Here is a 26,870-nt window from a genome sequence, read left to right as displayed (position 1 = left end):
TCTCAGTCCTGCCTGTGGTTAGGCTATTCATGTTTTGGCTTTTTATGAGATTTTGTATAGAGTCAATCATTCCAACTATGTCCGAATGATTTAGGCCTTAGAAGGTAACACGTTAAATGTGGCTAGGCAGGAGATTTAAATGGAAATATTTATTAAAAAATAATTTAAATTATCAAAGTCAACATGCCAAATGTGATTAGGGAAGAGTGTATACATGAAATAATTTATGGAAACAATTTAAATTACTAATGAATCTTATAAAAGAATCTTCAGAGTGATTTTGATAATCGTTCCAATTATGTCCTAATGATGTAGGCCTCATAAGGTAACATATTAAATGTGACTACGTAAGAGAATTTAAATGAAATAATTTTTAGGAAATAATTCAAATTTCACATATTTGCATCAGATTAGGATAAGCATCAAATTTACTAAAATTATTGAGTAAAAATACTCAAAAAAATTAGGGGTGAAATATCAGCTCTAGTTCCAATGGGTAGCGAACCGGGCGAAATTTCCGAAACTTCGTTCCATGGACTTCCATGTAATTTGTGAATCCGGATCTGCGACCCGACAGGGGAGCACTTTGTGGAATCCAGATCTTCTCCCCGTCATGCACCCCCATGACTTCCTGACCACAAAAACCAATGGGTCCCACTGATGAAAAAAAAATTTTTATATTCATTTTAAAAAGTGTTTTTCACCGTGGGGCCCACTGATGTTTGTGCTCCCGTTGGGGTCGCTGATCCGGACTCCACTTTGTGCTCCCCGACACACTTCCTGACCACAAAAACCTATGGGGCCCACGGTGAAAAACACTTTTTAAAAAAACAAAAAAAAATTCACCAGTGGGACCCACTGGTTTTTGTGGTCAGGAAACCAAGGGGGAGCACTCGAGGAGATGATCCGGATTCGTAATTTGTAGATGTAAAACTGTCAGGGGATGATCCACGAGGTCTTTTTTTCTCCAAGGATCAGAGAACACGAGTTTTGAATTTGTTTTTGGTTTCAGTACCAAGACGAAAACTTGGGTGAGAAAACTAAAAGCTGAGAGAAATTTTGGTAAGAAATGATAACTTGAACATTTTATAACATTGAGGAAAAAAGGCAAAAGAGTTCCCTTCACTGGGGTAATCAATACATACTAGATGCATGCGAGCGAAGGTAATTTCCCCTAATAAATACTCACCTCAAAAAAGGACATGATAGCTCATACAGAACATATACTCCAATCGGACCCCAATAATTAACGATGTTTATGAAATTATATTATAGTCTCATTGAAGGATACTCATTTGAAAATCAAACCTGGAAAGTTACAGTAAGGCTCATTGTGCCCTTCTGAGGAACCCGAAAAGGACTTCAGAACCAGAAATAAAGAACCAATACCGAATGTCAAGCTTTCTTAAGAATCTAACGAATCTAAACCATAAAATGAAACATCATGCTAATTCACTGGGGAGAATGACACCAACACTGAGCATATTCAGATGGTATCATTCGATCAGCAGATCAACCAGTGATCTACAGCAAATTAATGGTACAATCCTGCAAGAATGAAATTTTAAGGGGCTCAAACTTGAAGCCAACAAATTTCCTTGTTAACATATCAGCTTCGTGGATATTGTACATTGATCAGAAAAAGAGCAGACCAGCAAGGGACTCTTACAAATTCCCAGATCGTAGCATAAATTGCTTTGGTGACGAAGTAATAAGATGACTATCCTATCTACACAATTCTCTGCATCATTTTGTGCTCCCTGCTGTAAACCTACTGAATAAATTACACTGGCGTGGCTGCTCACTCTACGCCATGGGAGAGAATAATCCTTTCCATGAACTAGTATCAAAATTTAGAAATGGCCCATCAAACACTCAGCTTGAACGAGAAAGGAGTGTACAAACCTCACTTTCCCACAGCAGACTGTGCACAGAGCCCCCAAGGAGGGTGGATTCTTCTAATTGTAAACCTAGAAATTGTTCATATCTTCATCTTTCATTATTGTGCCAGGGACATCATCAAAACCAGAAACTGGTGCAAGCTCATTTAAGTCAAGAAATCGCCTTTTTGGTACATCACTGTATTTTTCCTCAACTAGGCTGTTTGTTTTCTCAGGTGCCTGGCTTTGCTCATTTTCCAACTTCCCATGGTGCTCCTGAACTGGTTCATCAACTTTCATTTCCTCATCACCCTCATCACCCTCATCACCCTCAGAGTCCTGACTTTCCCTGGAGTACTCCATATCATTGCTTCCGTCTGATTGCCCATCTAATGCATTTGGTTTCTCAGGTTTCATAGAATCTGCATCTGATTCAGACTGCTCATATTGTCGATAGTTTATTTGGTTCCGAGTAGCCCTCTTGCTGCGTCTCAAACCTGACTGAAGCTCATCAACTGACCTTAATTTGGTTCCTCTCCTGCTTCGAGTGGGGAATTTTTCAAATTTATGATGCTCATCTGTATCATCACTAACACTCAAAGACTCTTCTTCCTCTTCTTCCTCATCCTCAGCATTTTCATCCCAGTGGTACTCCTCATCCCCCTCCGAGCTGCTAGATACCTTCTTCCTCTGTTTTCGGTTCCGCAGATACTCCTCATCATATACTGCTTCTCCAACTATATCATCATCGCTATCAAAATCTGCCTCATTGTCTGATACAGCTTCAACAAACTCTTTCTCTGAGTACCTCTGGGGCCTTTGCCTTCGCCGGTTACTACATAGGTACACGTACGTTAGACAGATTACATTTACCATGATCCATAAATTTAAGAATTTGAGGAGAAAGGGAGATGAAGTACCTGCGATCCAAAGGTCCAAGTTTATGATGATCTTCATCACTTTCTTCACTATCAATTGATTTTGGAGAATGGCCATCAGACACATGCTGAGGGGCATGCAATGAACCATTCCATCTGCCATTAGTGGATGGTTCAGATTTCATCCCAACTTCTCTTTTGACAACATGCTCTGGGGAAGGTTGTTTCCGTCTAAAATACAATATGAGAGAACATAAAATATCAGGATAATAGAAATCATAGCGAAAGAAAAGAAATTTGCTTTTTCAATCGGGACAAAATTTTGCGGCAATAAGTCTGGTTCCAAGTGCAGAAACCCATACTTTGTTACTTTAATGGCTTCATTGATAGACCGATCAAAATCATCTGCATAAATTTTCAGTTGACCATCACTTAGCGAATAAACTGTAGCTTTATACTATAATTTTCCAGGAATTACAGGAACAATGTTTTGGTTGAGATAAGATATTATTTGCCCTTACCAAATGTATAAGTAACAGGTTTTCTGTCACGGAGAGACCGTCCTGCAGGGCCATCCGCATTCAGAAAGCCATCAAGGAGGATGGCTTGCCGATGTTGCTTTTTCAGCAACCTCTCTTTCCTCTGCAGCCAGAGGAAATAATAAATCACTACAGAAAGGCAACTGCCACTTCAAGAAAAAACAAGGGAAAAGACGCATATCTATGACAATACAGAGTACCATAGAACTGTTAGAACACAAGCATCAGTTAAGCAGATACTCTTTGCAACAATAAAAAATGAATACCTTGTGGATCTTCTCTATCTCTGGAAGCATGTCTAACTTTAACTTCTTCCCTACTGCAACCTCCGTTCTATTTTTGCTTTCAAAAAGCTTTTCCTGTAAAAGAATAAGCTTTAAGTTTAACATAGTAAAAATAACCAATGTTAGGGAGCAAAGGAAAAGGAACCTTGTTCATTACTTTGTCTCAGCTAGCAAATTTGAAGAATTATGCAAAATTTTAATTTGGGGAAAACAGGGGAGGGGGAGCGGTGGTGGCCTCAGTGCAATGGTCAGTGGACCATAGTTGTAGCCTGAGGTTAACACATTGAAAAAGGCTCTCAGCAAACATTGCTGGGGTAAGGCTGCATAGAAGAACTGTGCCCCCCCCCCCCCCAACCAAAAGATAAATAAATAAATAGCAGGGTCTCTGCTTGTGCAGAAGCCTTTGAAACTAGTTTCGCCCTTAAAACAGTCTACATTTATGCATAAACTGAACCTTCTGACCTGTGTGTGCGGCAAGGTTTTTTATTTCTTTTTTCCGCTTGTGTGTGGGCAGGGGGGGAGACAGAGGTGGAGGGTGGAACCACACACAAATGCACATTATGAACAAGTATTTATACAAAAAGAGTATCTTCAGTGGAATATTAGCATCGTCTCACTTCTAATAACTGGATGGCAATCAATACTTCTTGTATAAATCACAAACAGTAAGCTTCCAGACACCCACGAATGCTGAACTTGAATTAGCAGCATATTAGGGTCTGGTTTCTGAGTTTCAGGACAGGAACAATGCAACAATCAAGGGTTTATGATGGGAAACTTGGGCAAGGCAAACTTGGGCAAGGCTATGAACCCAGTTCTTCCGAGTGATTAGAATGAATTTCAATCAAAATATTAATGTTTTCTAATGGCTGGTTAGGATCTAGCCAGGTTTTGGATAATGGGATGATGACCATCGATGGACACAAGTTATGGTTTAGATGGTCTAGAGGATTTGGAGAAGAACAATTATGGTTAGGATGATCAACGCACTGGCGTTGAAGATCCTTAATGGCAGCTGATCTTCGAATGCAGAAGATGGATCAGCTTTGGGGCTTCATACCACAAGGTTTCAATTGGATCAAACACCAATTCCACCAGTATTGATCAGTCACGGTACAGTTTCCAAGGGAGAAGACAAATTGCTGCAGCAGCTTTGAAAAACTTTCACAAATCTGTGAGGCAATGAACACCAATGGGCTTTTTCCTAATCAACCTAGTGATGCAAATCCAGCACAAATTGGTCTATTTTCCTTTGAAATCAACCTAGGGCTGATAGATACAAGTGTTGGGCATTTGTTCATAGGTTTATGTGGTCATGGGCCTACTCTATAGGCTCAAAAATTTAGTGTCAAGGCTAAGTACGAAAATAGATGAATTAATTAGTCTATTATGTCCAACTTAAGTTATAAGCACAGAATAATCTGCAGTAATAAGAAAAGATTATTCTTCGCTCCTAACTTAAGTTAGACCGAATTTAAGTGTCCTACTCCTAGTCCTAGTCAAGTTAGTTACTTTGTTGAGTTAGCTTCTAATTTCGAGTTAGAGTCCAGCTTGGAGTCCAAATCAGATAAGGACTCTAGCATATTGTGTATAAATAGCCCCTTCCAGGGAGAAATCAGACTGAATGTTGAATAAGAAAAGCTTCTCTTCAAGTAATTCTTCTCGTGCTTGTTCGTAAGTCCTTGTTTTGTCAACTGGGAATTGAAGAGCCAAGGCTGAGAAAGGTTCCAAAGGTGAAATCAAGCCCAGACACCTGCAACTCGTTGAAGATCAGAGTTCGACCTTCTCCATCTGAGTATTCCATCCTCAAGGTTCCATCCAGTTATTACAGGCAGCCTACATCAATCCACTTCTCCAAGCACATTTTCTTTTTCCTATTTTCTTGAATTCTATTGTCTTAATCTGGACAGATGGAACCTCTTTCATTCAATTGGTATATCAGAAGCCCATAAGAGACTGGTGACGTTAGGTGTGGTTTCAGGGCATTGTTTCTGATAGGTATGATGTGGTTTAACACCATTAACTTCATTATTTGAATAATACATTTCTCATTGTTGCAGATTAAAAATATGAATAAATAAATTCATCATCCAGGAAAACCATATCCACTGGCTGCAGATAAGTGGAATCTATTATCTAGCACATACATAATTACACTATTAAAACAGCAGCAGAAACAATGAACTTACAGACACATCTTGGAATTCATCCAAGTTTGTTGCAGCTGTTTCCCACTGGCAAGATATAGATGGGAGAGTTGGAACCCCTTTCATCTTGGCTTTTTTCACTTCAATTTTTCTGATCTCCCGGTACAACCGATGACCGATTACAGGATCATCTTCATACCTATAAAAGTTGGACATGCTTTGAAAATCCCATAATTCATGAGAATACACAAAAAAATGAAACCCTTGCACCATTGCATTAAAATATACATATTAACTAGGAAACTGATATATTTGATGCCTGAAAGTTAACAGCTCATGCCATGATAAAACCTAATGAAGCTCAAAAAACAATCTCATCAAGTTTACAAGATAATTAGCTTTTACCAATATGAAACTCCATGTGAATCACCTCCAATACGTTCCTTACGAAATGCTGAAAGTTGAACCCCATGTTTAACAGAGTCGTCAATGAAGTTTCTTATGTCTTCTTGCTGCAAAAAAGAGGAACACCATAAATTCCTTCCATTTTTACACGCCTAGGAAAACTGACAGAAAGTGGACAAAATTTCTAAAGATAAAGAAAAAACATCTGAGCAGTAACTATCATCAATTACTAAATAAGCTTTGAATCTAGTGAAGAGAAACTGAATCACAACAAATTTACCAGCATATTTCTTAGAATATAGAATATTCGCAGCAAATAAAGAACAGCATCTCATGAAATCTCTTTTTTCTTTTTTTTTCTTAAATAAATAAGGAAGAACTTTATTGAGAAAGAACAGTAGAACACATACAACCTGGCATTAGGATACAGAAACTGATAAAAGTTGGTCACAAAACAACTAACGAAAAAGAAATTTTCAAGGTACTGCGTTACATAACTGAAACCTTAAACTAAATCATCAACCGGGGAGCACATGATCCCGCCTACACCGGAATGAGATATCCAGATATTGCCCCACAAGCTAAGTGCCATCACATGTTGAACCAGGAATTTAGGATTCCTTAAGTCTACCTCTTCTGTTCATTCATCAATATCCAACCCCAAATCAGTTGCAGGCTTTCAGCTACAACAATGGGTCAGGAAACAACAATTAATTTTGAGAACACTGTCTACCTAACCTAATCGCCCTGAATATACCAGTAATAATAATATCTTCCTGATCGCTAACCACCCCAAAAATATATATCTTAAATCCCAATGGGAGCCAATACAGTATTGAGTTTTCATTTTGAAATAAAGGTTGCCCAGTCATGCTGAAGTATATCATACATGGAAGATAGTTTCCGTTTGCACAATGGAGGGAAATGCCAGAAGCAAATAATCACCTAATATCCATAACAAGAGTCAAATCAACTCCACAAATCCAGGAATATTACTAAATTGCTTAGTAAAGAAGGTGACAAAAAGGCAGCTAAGGGCCTAAGGCTATAAATAAAGCCCTGGCATGTAACTGATGACAGAATTCAGAATATAATTAATAGTCTGTTGCGGTCTAAAAGCAAGATTAGTAGAGCTCCTCATCAGTGGTAAGGGACCACCTTTTGATCGAGTAAGCACCTTGGGGTTTCTAATTGAAGGATTCTCCTTCGGTGGTGCTTGTAGCTTGCCTCCACTTCTTTCCATCTCCACCACACTCCATTACAAGGTATATGTTACAGGTAATTAAAAAGTCAACACTTAATTCCATTCCCCTTCTCATATCAGCCGCTTTTTTCTATTTTCTTGAATTTTCGGACTTCTTAGAGACCCAAAATTCAAGGTCAGTATGACCGTTATATCTGTCCAAACTTAAGGAACCTCATTCCCAAAACCCTAGTGACCTTCCATCCCAATTCTCAGCCCCCTCGGACCAACCAAACCCTAGAGTTGCCCATTCTTGTTATTATCGCTACTTTCTCTCCAAAATCAAGAAACCCAAATAACTCTCATACCACTCATCCAAAATCATTGAAACTTGAAAAGATTATTCTAAGGATCAAAATATAAATTCCTCTCTAGTTTTGTCCCCTTCCCCTAAGTTTTCATCCCACCTCAAATCTACTCCATATCAATGAACTTACAAACCTCCCCATAGGATGGGTTAAAGTATCCTTCATACCGTAAATATTCTTATACCTATATCCATAGTTGTCAAGGCGTCGCCTAGGCGATGCCTTGGCGTCCTGGCTGGGCTTTAAGGGGTTGAGGCGACAAGCGCCTCATGTGAATTTCATAAGTAATAACATGAGATACATGGGATCATTAGATTCCAATTGGGAATCATCTAATGGTTGAGTGCATATATAAGTTTTACATGAGATACATGAGATCATTCTAATATTAAATCATTAACCCAAAAAAAAAACACACACACAAAAAGAAGAAAACCCGAGAATCACTCGATCCCAATTGCAATTTGTGAGCCCTAACTCTCTGCTCTCGTCGTCTCTGCCTCTTGGCCCTCTCCCTCTGCTACTCTCTTCACCTTCCACTTCATCGATGATGAAATCATCAACTCCGGCGACAGCCAGAACTCTCTTTTAGCTTTTCATTTCTTCTCTGGTACTTTCTTACTCTGCTACTATCTTTAGTTCCACTCGATCGACGATAGCAGCCAGCGACTCCGGCGACATCCAACGACAGCCATAAACATCACCGGCGACACCACTGTACTGTCTTTTTCAGTTTTGAAGGTCCAAAATTGATCGACTTTTGCTGCTAGCCTGCTACTCTCTTACTTCTGCTTCTTTTTTTCTTTTTCCCTCATAGGCTCATATGAAAGCCACCGTAGTTGCAGCGACCAAGTGGCAGCGGCTCCGGTCACCATCTTAGGCGACGATATGTCGCCGGAATTTTTTTTTCTGCATTGTAACAATGTTATAAGGTCGAATCCATGAAAAAAATGTTTGGCTAGATTTTTCCGGTGCCGGCTGCCGACCTAACGCACCAACCCTCCTCCTTTACCCGGGCTTGGGACCGGCAACAAAACACTGGCGGAGTGGAGACCCAAGTGGGGATTAATACCAAATTAGAATCATGGAGAGTAGCTTTGGAATCAAAAAGCTTTAAACTTAGTAGATCGAAGACAGAATATCTAGTTTGTAACTTTAGTCATGATCGGGCAGATGATGAAGAGGTGATACTTGACGATAAAGAGATTCCTCAGAGTGATTGTTTTAGGTACCTAGGTTCAATCATAAGTAAAAGAGGTGATTTAGAGGATGAGGTTTCCCAAAGAATTAAAATAGGGTGGATGAAGTGGAGAGGTGCGTCCGGGGTCTTAAGTGATCGGCGTATTCCATTAAAGCTTAAAGGAAAATTTTATAAGTCCGTTGTTTGACCAACTATGATGTACGGTGTAGAGTGTTGGGCTGTTAAAAAGAATCATACAGATAAACTCAGTGTAGCAGAAATGAGGATGCTAAGATGGATGAGTGGCAAAACTAGGATGGATAAGATAAGAAACGATCATATTAGAATTGGTCTGGGAGTTGCTCCCATAAGTGATAAGCTTAGAGAAAGTCGTTTGAGGTGGCACGCCCACGTTCAACGGAGACCTATAAATGCTCCTGTTCGGAGAAGTGATATAATCCATATTGAAGGAACTAGAAGAGCTAGGGGTAGATCTAAGATAACCTTAGGAGAAGTGGTGAGAAAGGATATGTATAGCTTAGGCCTTGTATCTAGCATGGCCTCGAACAGAACTGATTGGAGGGCAAGAATCCATGTAGCCGACCCCATTTAGTTGGGACAAGGCTTATTGTTGTTGTTGTATTGTAACAATGTTATAAGTTGCTTTTTTTTTTCTAGTTTGGTTTGCATTCTTGAGATATACTGCTTGGTGTATGCATTGTGTAAATGAGATTCCTTTGAATTGCAATTATTTTGATATTATCTGCTTTTATTTATTTATCCCTTGCATTTGATTTATGTGCTTGTACTTCTATGTGTCTACTATTTAGTTACATTTTTTATCATATCTTGATTCTCATTAATGATAGGATGATACTTGGAATTTATTTAGGACCTACTATGTGTGGTTTGTAGTATGTTGGATGACTTGAGGTAGGCTAAATGGCTAATATTAATTTTTTTTATTATATATAAGATAGGTTTATAATGAATTAGTGTATGAGATGTACATTAAAAAGTAAAAATTTTATTTAAAACGCCTCGACCGCCTCAAAAGCACCTCGGAGGGCGCCTCGTCAACTCATCTCCCCAACTAGCTAAAACTGCCTCGCATCGCCTTGTCCCCGTGACAACTATGCCTCTATCCATCTATATCCCATTAAACAAACCAAATCCCAAGCAGGAAATTAGAACACAATTATTAGGAACCAATTAGGGAACAACCACCCATACACCCTAACCCAAAATTTCTTGGTCCCACATGATTTGGTTCTCTTAAAAGATCTTGGAAAAACTGGCCCCCATGCACTTGAGGCTACATCACTTTTGTTGCATGGATATTTCAAGGTTAGTCAGTAATTGGAAGGAATGTTTTCAAGGGTTCATCAATTCAACCTTCATTCACCTGAATGAGGACTCCAAGGAATGATTCTGATGGAAAGCTATCATTCGATGTCAGAATCCAAACTTAATTGCAAGCCTCACGAATCTCCAAAGGAACCACTCCCAAGAAATGCACAACCATGCTACATCCTCTTACTCTTACCCTCTATGAGCACCCAGTGCACAAGGCTCCTCCTAACTCTTACCCTCTAAGATCCGTCCTAAAAGTCCAACTTAGGTGAAGAGTCTTTGCTGAGTGTACAACATAGTCAGCCTAAGAACTTCAGACGGAGACTATGCCTGATGCAGCAGCCTCCAGAATAATTAACTGGCTCAACAAGAACATGGTTGTCAAAGCGTCCACCTAGGCGGCTAGGCGCCCCTAGGTGGCAAGGGGGTTTTTCAACCGCCTTGTTTTGAACCGTTTTGTTAACATGCAGTTTTTTTTTCTTCTTTTTCACCTAATTGTTACCACTTTGTTGCCTTGTGCACCTTATTGCCGCCTAGATGCCAAAACGGTCACATTTTGTACATGATAATATTTTTTATACAAAGCCGTATACGAACTTAATAGTTAGTCATTTTGGAATTGGGAATCAATGGATCATTAATGGATAAGGCACTTATTTGGCGTCACACTATCATAGAGGTAAGTAAATGTAAAATTACTACTTTCATTTTCATACTTATAATTTGATATAGTTTATAGTCATATGTTATGATGCTTGATGAGATAAACTTATGTTTGTGCTTCTTTTTTTTAATAATTTTTCAGAATTATGATTCTTGAATGCTTTTTTTTTTTTAGCTGAATGTGATTCTTGAATGTTTCTTTATCTTATAATAATAGAAATTTATCAAAATAAAAGTAGTCGTATTGAAATTGATGAGCCATACGATGAAATTATGGGAGAGAATAATTGAAACCCGTTTGAGACACTTAACTACAGTTACGGAGAACCAATTTGGGTTTATGCCAGGAAGATCTACAACGGAGGCTATTTACTTAATTAGGAGACTTATGGAAAGGTATAGAGAATGTAGGAAAGATCTTCATATGGCATTTATTGACCTAGAAAAAGCTTATGATAGAGTCCCTAGAGCGTTAATTTGGCAAGTACTAGAGAAAAGAAGTGTTGCAAGTAAATATATAGATATAGTTAAGGATATGTATGATGGTTCGGTGACTAGTGTTAGAACAGTGGGGGGACAAAGTAATGAATTTCCGATAACAGTTAGACTACATCAAGGGTCAACTTTAAGCCCATATCTATTTGCACTGGTAATTGATGAATTAACCAAAGACATTCAAGATGAGGTCCCCGGTGTATGCTTTTTGCGGATGATATTGCGTTGATTGATGAGACCCAAGTGGGGATTAATACCAAATTAGAATCATGGAGATTAGCTTTGGAATCAAAAGGCTTTAAACTTAGTAGATCGAAGACAGAATATCTAGTTTGTAACTTTAGTCATGATCGGGCAGATGATGAAGAAGTGATACTTGACGATAAAGAGATTCCTTAGAGTGATTGTTTTAGGTACCTAGGTTCAATCATAAGTAAAAGAGGTGATTTGGAAGATGAGGTTTCCCACAGAATTAAAATAGGGTGGATGAAGTGGAGAGGTGCGTCCGGGGTCTTATGTGATCGGCGTATTCCATTAAAGCTTAAAGGAAAATTTTATAGGACCGTTGTTCGACCAGCTGTGATGTACGGTGCAGAGTGTTGGGCTGTTAAAAAGAATCATATAGATAAACTCAGTGTAGCAGAAATGAGGATGCTAAGATGGATGAGTGGCAAAACTAGGATGGATAAGATATAAGAAACGATCATATTAGAGTTGGTCTGGGAGTTGCTCCCATAAGTGATAAGCTTAGAGAAAGTCGTTTGAGGTGGCAAGCCCACGTTCAACGGAGACCTATAAATGCTCCTGTATGGAGAAGTGATATAATCCATATTGAAGGAACTAGAAGAGCTAGGGGTAGACCTAAGATAACCTTAGGAGAAGTGGTGAGAAAGGATATGTATAGCTTAGGCCTTGTATCTAGCATGGCCTCGAACAGAACTGATTGGAGGGCAAGAATCCATGTAGCCGACCCCATTTAGTTGGGACAAGGCTTATTGTTGTTGTTGTTGTTGAAAAGTGTAGTATTGAAGAAGAAAAAAAATGACCCAACCGCTTTGGTCACCTTATTGCCGCCTAGCCACCGCTTTGTCGCCTAATTGCCTAGGCGGAGCCCCAACCGCTTTGGTTGCCTTGCCGCCTTGACAACCTTGACAATAAGAATATGCTATGTAAGCTGGCAGCTGCATCAGAATCCTGACCAACCTTCAAAGTCAAAAATTGTTTCCTCTACCTATATTGTACAATGGAACAGCCGCCAATATAGTATATTTCAACCATGCAACTAAATTCTATCACCACCTAATTAAATCTTAGGCTAGATGTAAAGTGTGAAAATATACAATCATATCATCATACAGGTCTCTTGATCTCTATATCACGACTTGAGTGAAATAAAAATGAGGTAGCTTATGATGCTACCTGTTGCAATCTGTAGCATGGAAACAAGTCAATTTGAATATTCCCATTATGACCAAGAAGAAATCAGACACTTGGGAAAGCACCAATTAGAACCAATAAAAGAGTAGAAATTATTGTACCTCAACTCGGATGTCACACAGTGCTTTCAAAATCACCACACGTGTCCCAGGATCAAGTTCTTTGTAAGCTTCAACTTCCGTCCTAGACAAGTTAATATCATAAACATATTAATATGTTGATTACTAGCACACTTTGAGTATCTAAATCTACTCACCCATGTGATGCCACAATTGGTATTTCCCCTTCTGCAACCTGAAAGACCCAAAACTTAAGTCAGCTGAAAACTAGTCTGAGAAAGAGGGAAGATAGAATGAGAGAAAAAAATCCTTTTTTATAGGAGTTAAGCACTGAAATCCCTACCCAATGCCACCAATCCCTCAGTTTTCTGCATAACACTGTGACCCAGGTAGCACGCCCTAGCGCCATCCTCGTAACAGGAGGAATTGCCTATAGATACAACAAAACATGATTGAGGCATACAAGAAGTAAATGTTTCAGCCACAACTTGAAACATAACAAGCCAAAATAATATGAACGAGAGAAGTAATAGTATTTTTACTGGAAATGACTATAGGAGATGACAAAACTTTCAAGATAAACATTTACCATATAAAGAAACACATATCATCAGTAATCCCAGCAGTACACCATAACCCTCGTCAGTTGATCTTCTCTTGACGATAAACAGAACTACTGAAGCAAAAACTGGCAACCAAATCAGAAACCTTATGGCCTGACTCACTACCAGGGTATGCAGAAGATGGCAAATTTGAATCACAATTTAACAAACTAGGGATTAGCCACACTTTTCTTGTCACATAAGATTGTTATTAACCCTTGATTTCAGAAAACAAATCCTTGAACCAATTTTTATGAGCAAAAAAGCATATTTTTAAAAATAAAAATAAAAAGAGAGAAGAGGAGGCAAAGTAAAACTTAACTCTCCTTGTTTCCAGCCTTTACCAAAAAGCAATAGTGAAAATTTAAACCCTTGAAGCATCAAATAATTTGTGCCAAGGGTTGTTAGGTTCTATACATGTTGGGCCTTTGATCCAGGGCTTTTAATGTAATATGTTACTTTTAAGCAGCTAAAGTAGGAGTAGTTTATTTGCATAAGAAAATTAGGTGTTTTTATTTCCCATACAGAGTTTCTATTATATGTTCTGAAATGAATTGGTTATACTGGTTTTGAACCAGTGGTTAAGTTAAATTATTCTGAAAAATATCTTTTTTGGCTAAGGGAATATTCCTTGATGAGTTTTAAGTGACTCAGTTTTGAGTCTATTCAATTTCCTAGTCAGTTTAAGCGACCAAGTAGGTTAAGAATTAGGTCAGGCCTTTCCTATACGCGTGGGTGATACACATCCATCAGCAGAAAGGGGCTTTTTCTCAAGAAAAAGTCAAGGGTTGGGTTCTATACCATAGTTGACGTGCTAGGTTATCCAAAGCAACAGATGCCTTGGATGCCAGCACGAGACAAGGCAACGCCTTGACAACTATGTTCTATATATGTTAGGTCATGATCCCATGCATCCTTTATGTAATAAATCCTTGTTAGGCTTAAACTATGGCTAATTAGGTTGCATATGAAACTATGCATTTTTATTTCCATACATATTTTTATTATATGTTTTAAATTACCAGTTTGGCTGGTACAAATCAGTGATTCAGCTTAGGTTATTTAGAAATATCATCCTCTGACTAAGGGATCTTTTTTAAGCTGTTGTTCACTCTGTTTTGAGTCTAGGTCAGTTTCCTAGTCAGTTAAAGTTAGTAAGGTTAAAGACTCAGCTAGGCCTTTCCTTTTTAGTATAAAATCTATCATTGAGACTTATATAAAAGGTTATAATAGAGCAAATACTGAAAACAAATTGGTGGATAAAATTTTGAATTAGTTTTAATGCCAGCAAATTATAATGACATAGAATGGAGTTGTGACCATCCTGAGCCCAGATAAGGTCAAGGGCGGTTAAAGTATCCCACGTGATACCATCCCCCCCCGCTTCATGATGAAAACCCCCAGATTTAACCTTGGTCAAGGGTAGTATTGGAATCTCCCAAAATCTAAGGGCCGCCCAGGAATCCCAGAAAAGGGAACTAAGCTTATAAGGTATGTAGGGTGAATTCTAGCACTCTAAACCCTGCTGAAACTCAATTTTTTCCAGATCTGAATTTTAATTAAAAAAAAAAAAGACTGAAAAATAAGGTTTTAGGGCTGCTAATGCTGTTCTGTAATTTCAGAAACTCTTCTCAAGGTTTCAGAGTGTAGGAGAGGGACTTAGTTGAGTCAGGGCTTAGTTTTCAGAGGTAACAGAAGAATTGCAGAATTTTCTGTTCTGTTGTTGCCTCAGGGAGCAACAGAGAGTGTCTGAGATGGCCGCAAGGAAGAGCTGTAGGGCAGGGGCAGGGGCAGGGTGGGGGAGGGCTCTAGCAGGGCCATAGGAGAGGAGGGGGGGGGGGGGATGCTGCTTTTCATGTGAGAGCAGCAGAGGCAGGGTTTGAGAGGGGATGCGCAGAGCAGGAAAGGGACTGGGGGTGCCTTGCAGGGGTATGGGAGTGTGAGGGAGGGGCTAGGACTTGCAGAGAAAAAAGGGAAAGGAGAGAGAGTGCCTGCGATGGGATGGGGGTTGCTGTACTTGATTGCTTCTGTAGCTCTTGAAGAAGATGATGCAGGCTTGAAGAAAATGCAGGAATTTATTAATGGCTGCTGGAACTTGAATTTGATTGCGAACTGTTGATTAAGAACTCTTCAAAAATCCGCCGTGGCCCTCTTAAAGATAACCACGACCTTATGTCTCACAAAACTCTAATTTTTAATTCATCCAAGACTGAAGAATTACAATGAGCAATGAGGCTTATTTATAGCCTTTACAAATAAAAAAGAACCCAACTCAAACTCAACTTAAGACTTAGGGTGCATTTCATAACTCTCCCGCAGAATGTTTTTCTTGTTTTCACATGTTTTGAGAATAGAAAACAATTGAAATGCATTGGATAAACTGGTTTGTTTTTGTGTGCTAGAAAAACAAACTGGTGGAAAATCTTGCTCAGAAAACAGGTTTTGCGAAAAAAACTAAAAGTTCAAGAAAACTGCGCCCGATTATTTATAATTAAAAAAAGGGGAGAAAGAAAGAAAAACAAATCCACTCTTCTCTCCTCTGCAACTCTAGCGGAGACTTCACGATCTTCTCTAACCTCTGTTGCAATCGAGTTCATTGTAGGTGAAGGAGCATGTTTATCAGTGAGCATATGCACTATGGTTGCTGCTCGTCAGCTCGTCGAGTCTCTGTTGGCTTGATAAAACACCAACTAGGGGATGGTTGGATGGACCTGTTGGCTTGACAGAATCATAACCAGGGGATGGAGATCGGATAGTGAATCTGTGTGAGACTATTTCACGGCCACTCGAACTGAACTGCTAAATCTCAGCAGCAGATGACCTGGTCACTTGGTTTCAAAATGGAATTGAGTTTGAAACCCCACCCATACCCTATTTTGGTTGATTCAATCTAGTATCAAGTTGAGACCATCATGTGTTTGATGATTTGTTTCAAATAAGTGGGATCTTGTGTTTCTTGAGGAGCCATGCAGTTACTTCAATCTAGTATCGAGTTGAGACCATCATGTGTTTGATGATTTGTTTCATTCAGTGGGATGTTGTGTTTCTTGAGGAACCCATGCAGTTGCCAAATGGAGGGACCCACAGAGTCCCACTGAAACTTGAACCACTGGTGTTGTTCAATATTGCTTTTTTCCTCTTTGTTGTATTGAATCCTAGCACTGGTAAGTTTTCTCTTGACAAGAGTGTCTTTTAATGAACTTGAACCACTGGTGTTGTTCAATATTGCTTTTTCCCTCTTTGATGCATTTTATCTGAGCACTGGTAGGTTCTGTGGTTTCTTTGTTCAAGTACAACCCTCCTTCATTTTTGAATGCCACTATCAGAGCTGGTTGAGATTTTAATACTTTGTTCCTCAAGTTTGTTAAGTCCGTTGATCAGCTTATCATCTATTTCTGAGTTTGTCTAGCTGACTTTTGATATTTCTCTTATTCAGAACATGCAATTCTCTTGTCAATTCCTTGATTGAATTGAGTTGGATTCTGTCAGATGTATGAATCTGACAATCTAATCATATGAGAATTTGGTATTTAGTTAGCTTATTTAGAAGTAGTATTAGGTCAGAATTTTCTTTGAATCTGGCACACTTTCTTGCCTATGACTATGATTCTCAACTGTTGTTGGTTTCTGAAACTTATGTCAAGCTGATTTGAAATTTTGTTGCTGTTATTATCTGCTCCTGTTAATATTAGGGAGATTTGAACCTGAGGGATATTTGATATGCTTTGTAGTCCTTATTGTGAGACCTATAATGAACCGGAGAAATAGTGTATGGTTCATTGCATAGAAGAAAATTCGACCGAAATTGTCGAAATTTCGGTCGAAATGTCTGCATTTTTAAAAAACGAAACGAAATTTCAATTATTTCGGAAGTATCAATTCGCCGAAATTGTTCGCCATCCCATTTCGCCGAATTTCCCATCGACCTAAATTTCGCTATCGCTTCCACTTGTTTCCGTTTTGTTGATTTCTTCCCATTTTCACCTAATTTTCCTCTCCTTCGCCTTCAAACCCCTTTTGCTCTTTTTGCCTCCAAACCCTCCTAGCCACACGCTACGGAACTCCGCACATAGTGTGAGCTGGCCACCCCCGTTCCCTTCCCTTTTTTTTTTGTTTTGTTCTGCCTTAAATGATCTTGTTTGCCTTGATTTATTGTTTGCCTAGGACTATGTCTATTTGTGTTTTGTTAACTTATCTTTTTATTATTTGCTACCATTTTTTCATTTTTTTATTATATAATTATTTTCTAATTTGTATTTTTATTTTATGTATATATGTTATATAGGCTTTAGCTTTATATATTTGAGACCCATCACTTGATCTGCCGGTCATTTTATTTTGTTGACTTGTTGTATTGTACCATTCTACCACAATTCTGTTGTTGTTGATTCTTGCTGTTGCTCGTTTGCGCTTGTCGGACCATCATTTGTTGTTCTTGATGTATTTTCATAGTTTTGTTTTTTACAAATACTAGTTCCATTGTGTTTATTATGCTTGATGGTAGTTCGTCCATCTTTTGAGTCCATTGGGCCCGTTGGTTCTAATTTTCGGTGTCCGTTCGTCGATTTCCCGTGTGCTTTGCGGTCGAATTCCTGTTTCGGTCGAAATTTCTTCCTTGGTTCATTGTGATACAGAATTTATTGTTATTTATGAGGTGAACTTTAATAACAAAATATTCAAAACTAAGCTTAAAGAGGTACTCCCATATATAATTTTAGGCTCAGCAGAGGGGTGTTCATTGGGATATCATTGGATATGAAGACTGTTGTTTCATGGGATTCAACGATTTCTGGGTGTGCACACCTTGAAGAATCTGCTGACGCAATTGGTTACTACCAATTGATGTGCCAAAATGGGGTAAAGTCTAATATGAGCATTTATGTTAGCTTGCTTTCACCATATATGCAACCTGAAGCACTTTTAACTGGTAAGACAATTCATTCATGCAACCCAAACAGGTTATCAGAGTGATGGAGGATTCATTTACTTATGGTGAAAATATAAGATTACAAATGAAATAGAGGCCTTTCATCACCTGTGATTTTTTATAACTTGCCTTTCCTCTTATTAACTATTGGGTTTGCAATTTGGGTAACAAGGATTTCAGGAACAGTAAAATTAAATTCCACCACTGACCGATTTGTGAGAATCATGAGGCCTCGTGACAGGAGGCATTGTGATTATCGGACTTGTGATTGTATGCTGTGTGACTTGTGTCATTAACATTCTCGCCGAGATCTATAATCTGTAATCAGAATTGGTTGCTCATCCAGTTTTTTTCTCTGAATTCCATTTATGTTGAGTTGTGATTATATTGACTTGGTTCAGCTGGAATTAGTCCTATATCTTCTGAACATTATGTGATTATCAGTTTTATTTGCATCCTAAATTGCCGCTATTTATAATCTCCCATGTCTGAACTTACTCTCTAGTTTCAGTCCCATTAGAAATGGTTGTGAGCAGTTACTGTTGATTCATCTATAGCTGCTGTATTGGAGTGTTCTGAAATTCTAGTCTAGTCATTAGCTGTAACTGAGATTTCAAGTGATTTTTCTTTTTGATATCAATACTTAGTGCTCTGACCTAGGGTTCAAATGATATTTGTAGTTTCTACTTGGCATAGCTGCCACTCATAGTGACTGTACTCTTTAGTTTTAATTGGCCCATGAATTGTAACCAGAACCTTGTGGCTTCATACTAGTGTGGAATCCATACTGCTGCCCCATTTCTAATCTCTTTTGGTCTATTACAACCCTCTTGCTGTTGTTACATAAAGGTTTCAGTTGCTGTACTCAGCACCTACTGATCCTCTCTTACTGGGTTGGGTTTTTAGTTGCTCTTTAGTGAACCTAGCCCCATGACAATTAAAATACCTGGTGGGTCTTTACTAAAGTCTAAAGCAATATTTAATTCCAAACCCACATGAAGCAGTGAATCTTTCGCTCAATTGGTAAAGCACTTGAAACATGAGCATATTTCAAGAGGATAGTGGTTCAAATCCACCAAGATTCTTTTGATTCGTTACGAGTTTAAATCATACATCACAAACAGCTTGCTAAAATTAATTTCAGTTCAAGTATATGGTCATCCTTTGTAGTTAATTAGAGGATAATGTTACTTTGGTAATTATCAATACTCGTTATAAATGAAATTCCACCCAGAACAGATTTCAAACATGTTTACCAAACATGTTTTTTGTTTTGAAAACGTTTAACAATATTTTTGGAACATGTTTCTCAAATGCTCAAAATTGTTCAAAAAACTTCTTGTAAGCACAGGAACACCAAAAAATATTCTTTGCAAGAAAACAGTGCTTCTGGTATTGAAACGTTATCAAACGCATACTGACCAGCTCAACTAGCACCTAAAATAAAATTCTTCTTCTTGAAACAAAAGACTGACTTATCCATAAGAGTCCTCTTTAGGAAAAGACTCCCTACCAAATAAATCACAGCCATTTAATAAAGGTAAGTTCTAATCAAAGGCAAACTCCTAAAAGATGAGAACCCTTCATGTAAAAGAGTCTTATGTAACTACTGGAAATCCACTCAAATACAACTCATATAAGAATTAAAATGGACTGGGACTCTCCCATAACTCACAAAATATTAACCCAAATAAAAAAATAAAGATAGATCCATAACCCTTGGATTGATGGGGTTCCAACCAGACCCTTCTTGAACCCTAAAAGGGCTGGAAGAATGAACAAAATACCCCTGGGATAGGGTTCGGCCAGCATGTTTAGGTGGGTCTTGGGACCCACATCGGGGTTCGGCCAAGGGGGGGTCTCTGTGTTCACATCTTCTCTCCTCCACCCTCAAGAAAAAGTGTCGTTTCTTTCATATCTGATTTCTTTTCTGATGCAAAACCAGGGCCAAAATAGGGCCTAGTACCACCAAGGCTATTTTGATAGTTTTGCATATTTTTGTTGAGGCCAAATTAGGTTTAGTTGGGTTCATTATGTTTGTGGGACCCTAGATCTACTTTTATTTTTCAGTTTTGAGTCCTTATTTATCAATTATTAAAGTGTCCTGATTAAAGTAGGATTCCTAAGTTGTGAAGGAGTCCTCTAGAGTGTCCTTTTCAAAGAATCCAATTCTATTCTTAGGATTCAAATTGGATTCCTCTAGCGTAAGTTATGAAGGTTCCTTGTGTGAGTTAAAGTCCTAGTCAATTAGAAGTTGTCTTGAATTTAGTGTCCAAGTTTAAATTCCTTCAATAGGCTATAAATAAGCCTACTAGCATTGTAATCAGCAAGTTGATATGATGAATAAACTTTGATCGAGTGTTGAATGCAAGCAAAAGAAGTCATGGGTTCCCTAGAGGGGGCCAGCGGCAACTTCAAGAAGATTAAATTCTGCAGAATTTCTGATTTTCAGCCTCCCTATTGCATCCTCCAAGTAAGTAGAAGCCCCCAGCCCCATTCCCTATCCTCTCTCACCCACAAGCTTCCCCTACCCCTTTAACCCTAGTTTCTACAACCCAGCTCATTCCCCTCACCATAGATCTTCCCCAACCCTTCCCAAACCCTGTGGCAGCCTTACGAACCCTCCCCCATCTCTTAAATCTAATCCCCTGTGATGCAAAATTGAAGACATATTTAAGAAAGAAGAAGCCTATTGGGTCAGGCCCATCAAAGGCCTAAAGCTATCACCTGAATCAGCCCATGGCTTTCATGGGCTAAGACTATTTTAGTGGGTTAAAGTTAACCCACATATGTTGAACTTCATAGTCTAGACCTTAGCCCAAGTCTAGTTTTTGAAAAGTCAATAAAAGGGGCTGTGGTTTGAAAATAAAATAACTCATTGTCAAAGGAGCTTTCCTTTGTCAAGAGTTAGGTAGTAGTTGAGTTATTGATAGGTAGGTGGTGTTAGCTAGTGGTTGGATGTTACCATTAATATTTATTTCTCTTTAGAATGCTATATAAAGAGACTTATGTAAGAGGTGAAGAGACAACTCATCAATTGAAATCAAATTGCTTTGTTAACATTCCTTCTCGATGGAGAATCCTTGTGTTTGATCAAGGTAGGTTGGTGTTTGATCCAATCGATCCACCTTGCAATGTGAAGCCCAGGTGTTATATTGTTATTCTCAATTCCCTCATATTGTCATTTCAATTTCTTCATCATAGTTCTGCCCCTGTTTTAAAGATCTATTCAACCCGTCTTGTTATGCTATTATCCTTATAATACCACTCTAGTTTCAGCCCTATTTCACATCTGAGTTTTGTTTCATCTTAAGTCCATCAAATCTGAAATTGATTCCCTGTGAAAGGTCCTATTTGGCTACTGTTTTGACCAATCAAATACAGTACTATATTACCCTGCCTTCCCCTAACCCTAATTTACAATTCCAGCCCCTCCCTCTTTACCTTTTCTTCTTCATAAACCTGCGGCAACTTCTGGAAATTCCAGAATTTAAACCCTGGAATACAGCAGCCTCCTAGTACTCATAGAACCCTATTCCCTAGACCTAAACCCCGTCCCCTTCTGAATTTAGAAACTAATCACAGTCTGCTACCTTCGATCCTAAATTCCAGTCCCTCCCCACATCTAGAAACCCTTAAGTTCTGCATCTTCTTAATAGGAAATCTAACCCAAGAAACCCTAATTTCTATAAAACCGTAAATTCCCCAAACCCTAACCTGAAATCCAGGTCTGAATTCAATATAACAGCAAGATTTCAAGCTTAAAAATAAAAAACCCAAGACTTCGAGCCTGGCAGAAGCTAATCCTAGCCCTTGCCTAAACCTAGCACCTATAAAATCAATCAAAAACCCTCAACCGTAGGGTATTACAGCCTCAGAAGGCTGCTGATTCTAAGGAAGAGGATCCTGGAGCAAGCCTAGATCAAGGGCATTATGTCAGTAAGACAAAACCTAGATCCTGGTTCACATCATTCTCCTTCAAGTTGTTAACATCTATTCCATAACAAGAACATTTTCCATAAACAAGCTGCTGTCGATGTATCTCTGACTCTCTGTAACAACACAAGGTTTAATGCATCCCCAGCCCTACACTTATTCATCTAATCCTCTAAAACCCAAATCTCCAAATCCGCACTTTGATTTTCATTTCCTATGCAGTCACTTGGTCATAAACCAAATTAAGATCAAAACATCCCAAAATAAGGCTCTAACTCCATCCCCGCGACCTTCAATTCAAAAGTGAGTCAAATTCTGTCTGGCAAAAACCCTAAAGAAGCTATTCTATCTCTAACCTTCGAATTTCATAAATCCAAACCATTAGAATCCTTTCAAACTCTGACCACATCATTACCTAACCATGAATAATACTTGATCCCCTTTGCTGCCCAATCCAACCATAAAGACCCTCACTTCCCAATCTCAGTTTCTTGCCAGTAAAACCTAAAGTTCACGTAGCCCAAACCAACCATCGGAATAAACTCCAATGCAGACCAATTACTCCCCATACTCTGCTAAGTGCTAACAAAACCAATAGAATGTGGTTGCAATTTCACCATCTGAATCGCTACTCCCTCATATACTTAACTTTCCAGAACTCAAAACCCAACCATAAAATTGTTATCTTCCTCCCCTTTTTTCCCTCTTCTCTCTCTCCAAACACATCAGCAATATTTCGCCATGCATACCGTAACTCTAGCGACCAAATCCAGATGTGAATCTTATACATCTCAAACCAAAATGGATCTTCCACCAAAGCTCAAAACAAATAAATAAATAATAACAATTACTAAAGATGTCTTTATAACTTGAAACCGCATCTACGTTTGTGAATAGTAAACATGTTTAAAAGGCATTAGGTAGGAGAGTACTCGGCAAATCTTGTTAAAGACAGCCAAGCTAAGTACATAGTTACCTTTGCCTCCCCCACCCAGTCTTTCCTTTCCCTCTGCCACCTAAATGCCAACCCTAACTGCATGATGCATCCTGTGTTGGAATGGCCCCGAAGAAGTAGATCACCTTTTCTTTCCTGCTCCTTGTGGGCGAAAGCCATTGTCACCATGTGGCCCCACTCCAGATGCTCCTTTGTATTCTCTAGGGATTCGGCTTGGTTTTTGAGACTTTGATGGCACTTATACCAATGATTTGGTTGGTAAACTGGTGTTCAACGCTTTGATCTCTCACTTGTGGTGGGAGTTAAGAAGATGGAACTCCAACTCTAGATCTCTTGATTTGTTTTGGAGAGCCATCTGGTTTGACATTTCCACTAGATTGCAGTCTCTTCCCCACCCCACCCCCAATTTTGGATACCCCAAGGAACAAGATTATTGCTATCTCTTGAGGTTTACATTCTTCCTTTTTTATGGCTAGTAGATTAGTAACCCCCCCGGGCGCCCATCAGAGCTTTGGTTAAGGATTATTTCATTCAACCTAGAAAAACTAAGCATTAATCTTCCTAAGGGAAACAAGGATGAAACCAATAAATATTTGTTGTTTTCCTAGTGTTCAATAAAGCTTCTCGTAGAAGTTTTTAACAATGTTTTCAAAGATATTACTGGATGCTATTCAAAGAGTTCCTCTTTTCATCATGTCAGCATTTCATATAGAGGTTATTAGAGCAGACCATATGTCCAACCACAAAATGAGAACATTGACTAAATGAGCATGGACAACAGACCCTAACCAAATTTCTTCAAAGATCAATACAGAATTAACCTGTTAAATGACCATGATGTGGCATTTTCACTTCATCCATATCATCTTTACGAGCATCGCTCCTCAAATAAACAGTACAGCAGGAATTTTGACCATTTATAGAATGAAGCAAGCTTCAAATACATTTTCCCTTACTATTCCTGAAGTTCATTCAGGAAACTAGCAATCTAGAAGACCTCAAAGGGAGATCCTTGGGCCAAGTAAGAATTAGGTCTGATTTAGCTCAAATGAGAGCAGGAAACACCTACATCTGAAATGGCATAGAGTGACACCCGAATGTTGAGTGCATATAAAAGTCATCTCAAATATTTCCATTTCGGGAGTGGGAGTGTAAAACTAGTCACCTATATTATATGAAAGTTCCAGGGTGAGACCTATTTTCCTGCCATTAGTAGGGAACTGATACTCCTCAATTATGATCTGAACAGCATGGCGCAAACATATGAGCTCTACAATACAACTACTTAGATGAAAACATAGCATCAATTAATTATCAGGAACAATTGGTATTGTTCTTAAAGCAGCCTCCAAACATATTCATAATATATTAAAGGGAAAGAAAAGTGAAGAATATCTATAAATAGAGCTTCTTACTCGTCAGCAACTCATCATAGCCATATGGCAATATGATTAAGATTTAACCAAACACCATGAGAAAATAAAAATTACTCACAAGAAAAGAAAATCAAAAAAGACAACTAAAAATTTATGCCAAAACGCAGTGTTCTTAAGCGGGGACCATTTCTTGCATGAGAACATGAAAATAAGACAGCGTGACAAATCAAAAAGAAGTTCAAGCTTGTGAAATAACAAACTAACCAATAAAGATCAGAAGCATGGTACAACATAGGAACCAGCCAGTACTTAAGCATCAAAAAAATCAGAAACCAATTTATTGCAAAGGATTTTACCATTTTCTGACTAAAAGGACTAACCTTTAACAGGGGTATATGTATATCATCTAAAGTGCTATTGGGTGTAATCAGAGCCGTCTCAAGCTCCTCCGCCGAGAACTCGACTGTGATATTCAAAAGAGGCCTAAAAACCTACAACCATGTGAAAAGAAGAGAGGAAAAAGAAAACAAAAAAATGAACTTGAGCTTCAACCCACTAAAATACAAGAAACAAAACAGTGGCGTAAAAGGTTACAATTTCAACTCTCACATGTAAAAAGTTGAGAAGGGAAGCCAACTCCCACATCGAGCGGATATTCCAGCGGGCCAATTGTGAAGGTGGTGGCTCGTTAACGAGCGGCGTAATAATCTTACTGCATTGCTGCTGCTGTTGCTCCTCTTCTTTATCTTTCTTAGAGAGATTCTGTTTGCGCTCGAGGGCATCTTTCTTGGAGGAACTCCGTTTACGCTCGACCCCAGATGTGGCCTGGTAGAGCCGAGCGGCGGAGCGAGCCGTACATGCGCGAGGAGGTCGCTGTTTCCTAGTGGAGTAGTTATTGTTGAGGCTGTGGTTGTTAAGCGACTGCTTTTCTTCTGATGGAGGCTCCTCGTTGTGGATCGATGTCGAAACTTCTTCGGACATCATCAGAAAGGTATCCTGTTAAGCGCAGAGATCGCAAAAATGTATCGTTCTTCGTCCACGAAGGAATCAAGATACAGATCGGGAACTAGCATTCGAAACCTAGGCAGTAAAGCGAAATCGAACTGTGCAAGAACAAAGAGTCGCTAGGGCATAGACTGGTGGAATTTTCAGGCGACAAGGACATGGAGAACAACTACCCCAACCAATCATCTCCTCAGATACACTAACGAAAATATTACCAAAAGAAGATACCTTAGCAGCGTTCAGAAAAGGCAGCAACAAGAGAAGTCGAAGAAACAGAGCAGACGAAAACGCAGAGTCTTAAAGACTTAAGCGAACGAAGAAAGGTGAGGGAGGTAAAGGAAAAATGAGGAAGAAGAAGAAGAAGAAGCAGAGGGGCAACGCCTGGAATTTTAATGAACTCTGGTTATTCACTTATTTGTTCAACCTAGGTTTGTGTTTGTCGTTAATTCTAATTTCTATATCTTCGATTCGATTTCTAGTTCTCTATGTTTTTGTCTTTTTTTTTTTTTTTTTTTTGTTGTAGAACTAGTTCTCTATGTTTACTACTCCCATAAATTTTGATCAATGCGTCTGACGGGTTTGGGCCCACAATAATCACCACCGTTGACTAAGAAGTCAGTTCATCAGAAAGAATCGAATCGCGATTTCTCAGACGGTTTAGGGGAACAGATGCAAATCTAATCTACTATACGTAAAGGTCGCCGATCAGACTTCAAAGGTCTCAGTGGGTGAAGGCAGTCTAATCCTGTGATTCAGATCTCAACCGTCGAAAGAGTTTCTTTCGTTGTAACGGTGGGCTGAACGGTTTTGATCGATTAATACCTTTAATAAGCCCTTTTTTTTTTCTTTCCCTTATTAGGAGGGATGTGGGTATTGACAAAAAAAAAAAAAAAAAAAGGAGGGATGTGGGGAATTTATTCCTTTTTCTACTTTCTCTTAAATATATCAATATGACAAAGCAGGGCCAAGCCCAGCAGATTGCAGTCCAACCTCAAGGCAGGCCAGGCTGGGCCGTGCTTGGGCTAGGGTTGTGACCCTAAGTCGGATATGCATTTAAAAAAATAAAAAAAATAAAAACTGTTATGTGTGCTCCGAATTTTTGTACTCGAATTTAAAGATAGACCCGTATTAATATTTTTTATAGGCACCAAAATGACTGATTCGTGAGAGTTATGATGGAAGCAGAGGGATGATCCGA

The 26,870-nt window shown here is 38.8% G+C and overlaps 1 protein-coding gene across 1 annotated transcript; it reads right to left on the bottom strand.

The window, feature by feature from the left end:
• Positions 1–1,221: 1,221 nt before the first annotated feature.
• On the bottom strand, positions 1,222–26,107 carry LOC149020417 (DDT domain superfamily). The gene is made up of 12 exons (XM_089148551.1): positions 25,277–26,107; positions 25,048–25,158; positions 13,215–13,301; positions 13,069–13,106; positions 12,914–12,995; positions 6,134–6,240; positions 5,771–5,927; positions 3,564–3,656; positions 3,280–3,400; positions 3,121–3,163; positions 2,801–2,989; positions 1,222–2,715 (listed from the first exon to the last, which is right to left on the bottom strand). The coding sequence occupies exons 1-12, from the start codon at positions 25,649–25,651 to the stop codon at positions 1,971–1,973; spliced, it is 2,148 nt and encodes a 715-aa protein (XP_089004677.1). The 5' UTR covers positions 25,652–26,107; the 3' UTR covers positions 1,222–1,970.
• Between the last annotated feature and the right edge of the window lie 763 nt (positions 26,108–26,870).

This window comes from Hakea prostrata, chromosome 3, assembly GCF_041222555.1.
Source record: "Hakea prostrata isolate BN-2017 chromosome 3, UWA_Hpros_2, whole genome shotgun sequence".
In the NCBI taxonomy this organism is placed as follows: Eukaryota; Viridiplantae; Streptophyta; class Magnoliopsida; order Proteales; family Proteaceae; genus Hakea; species Hakea prostrata.
Note: the sequence above shows the minus strand (reverse complement) of the source record. Positions and strands in the feature narration are given on the sequence as shown.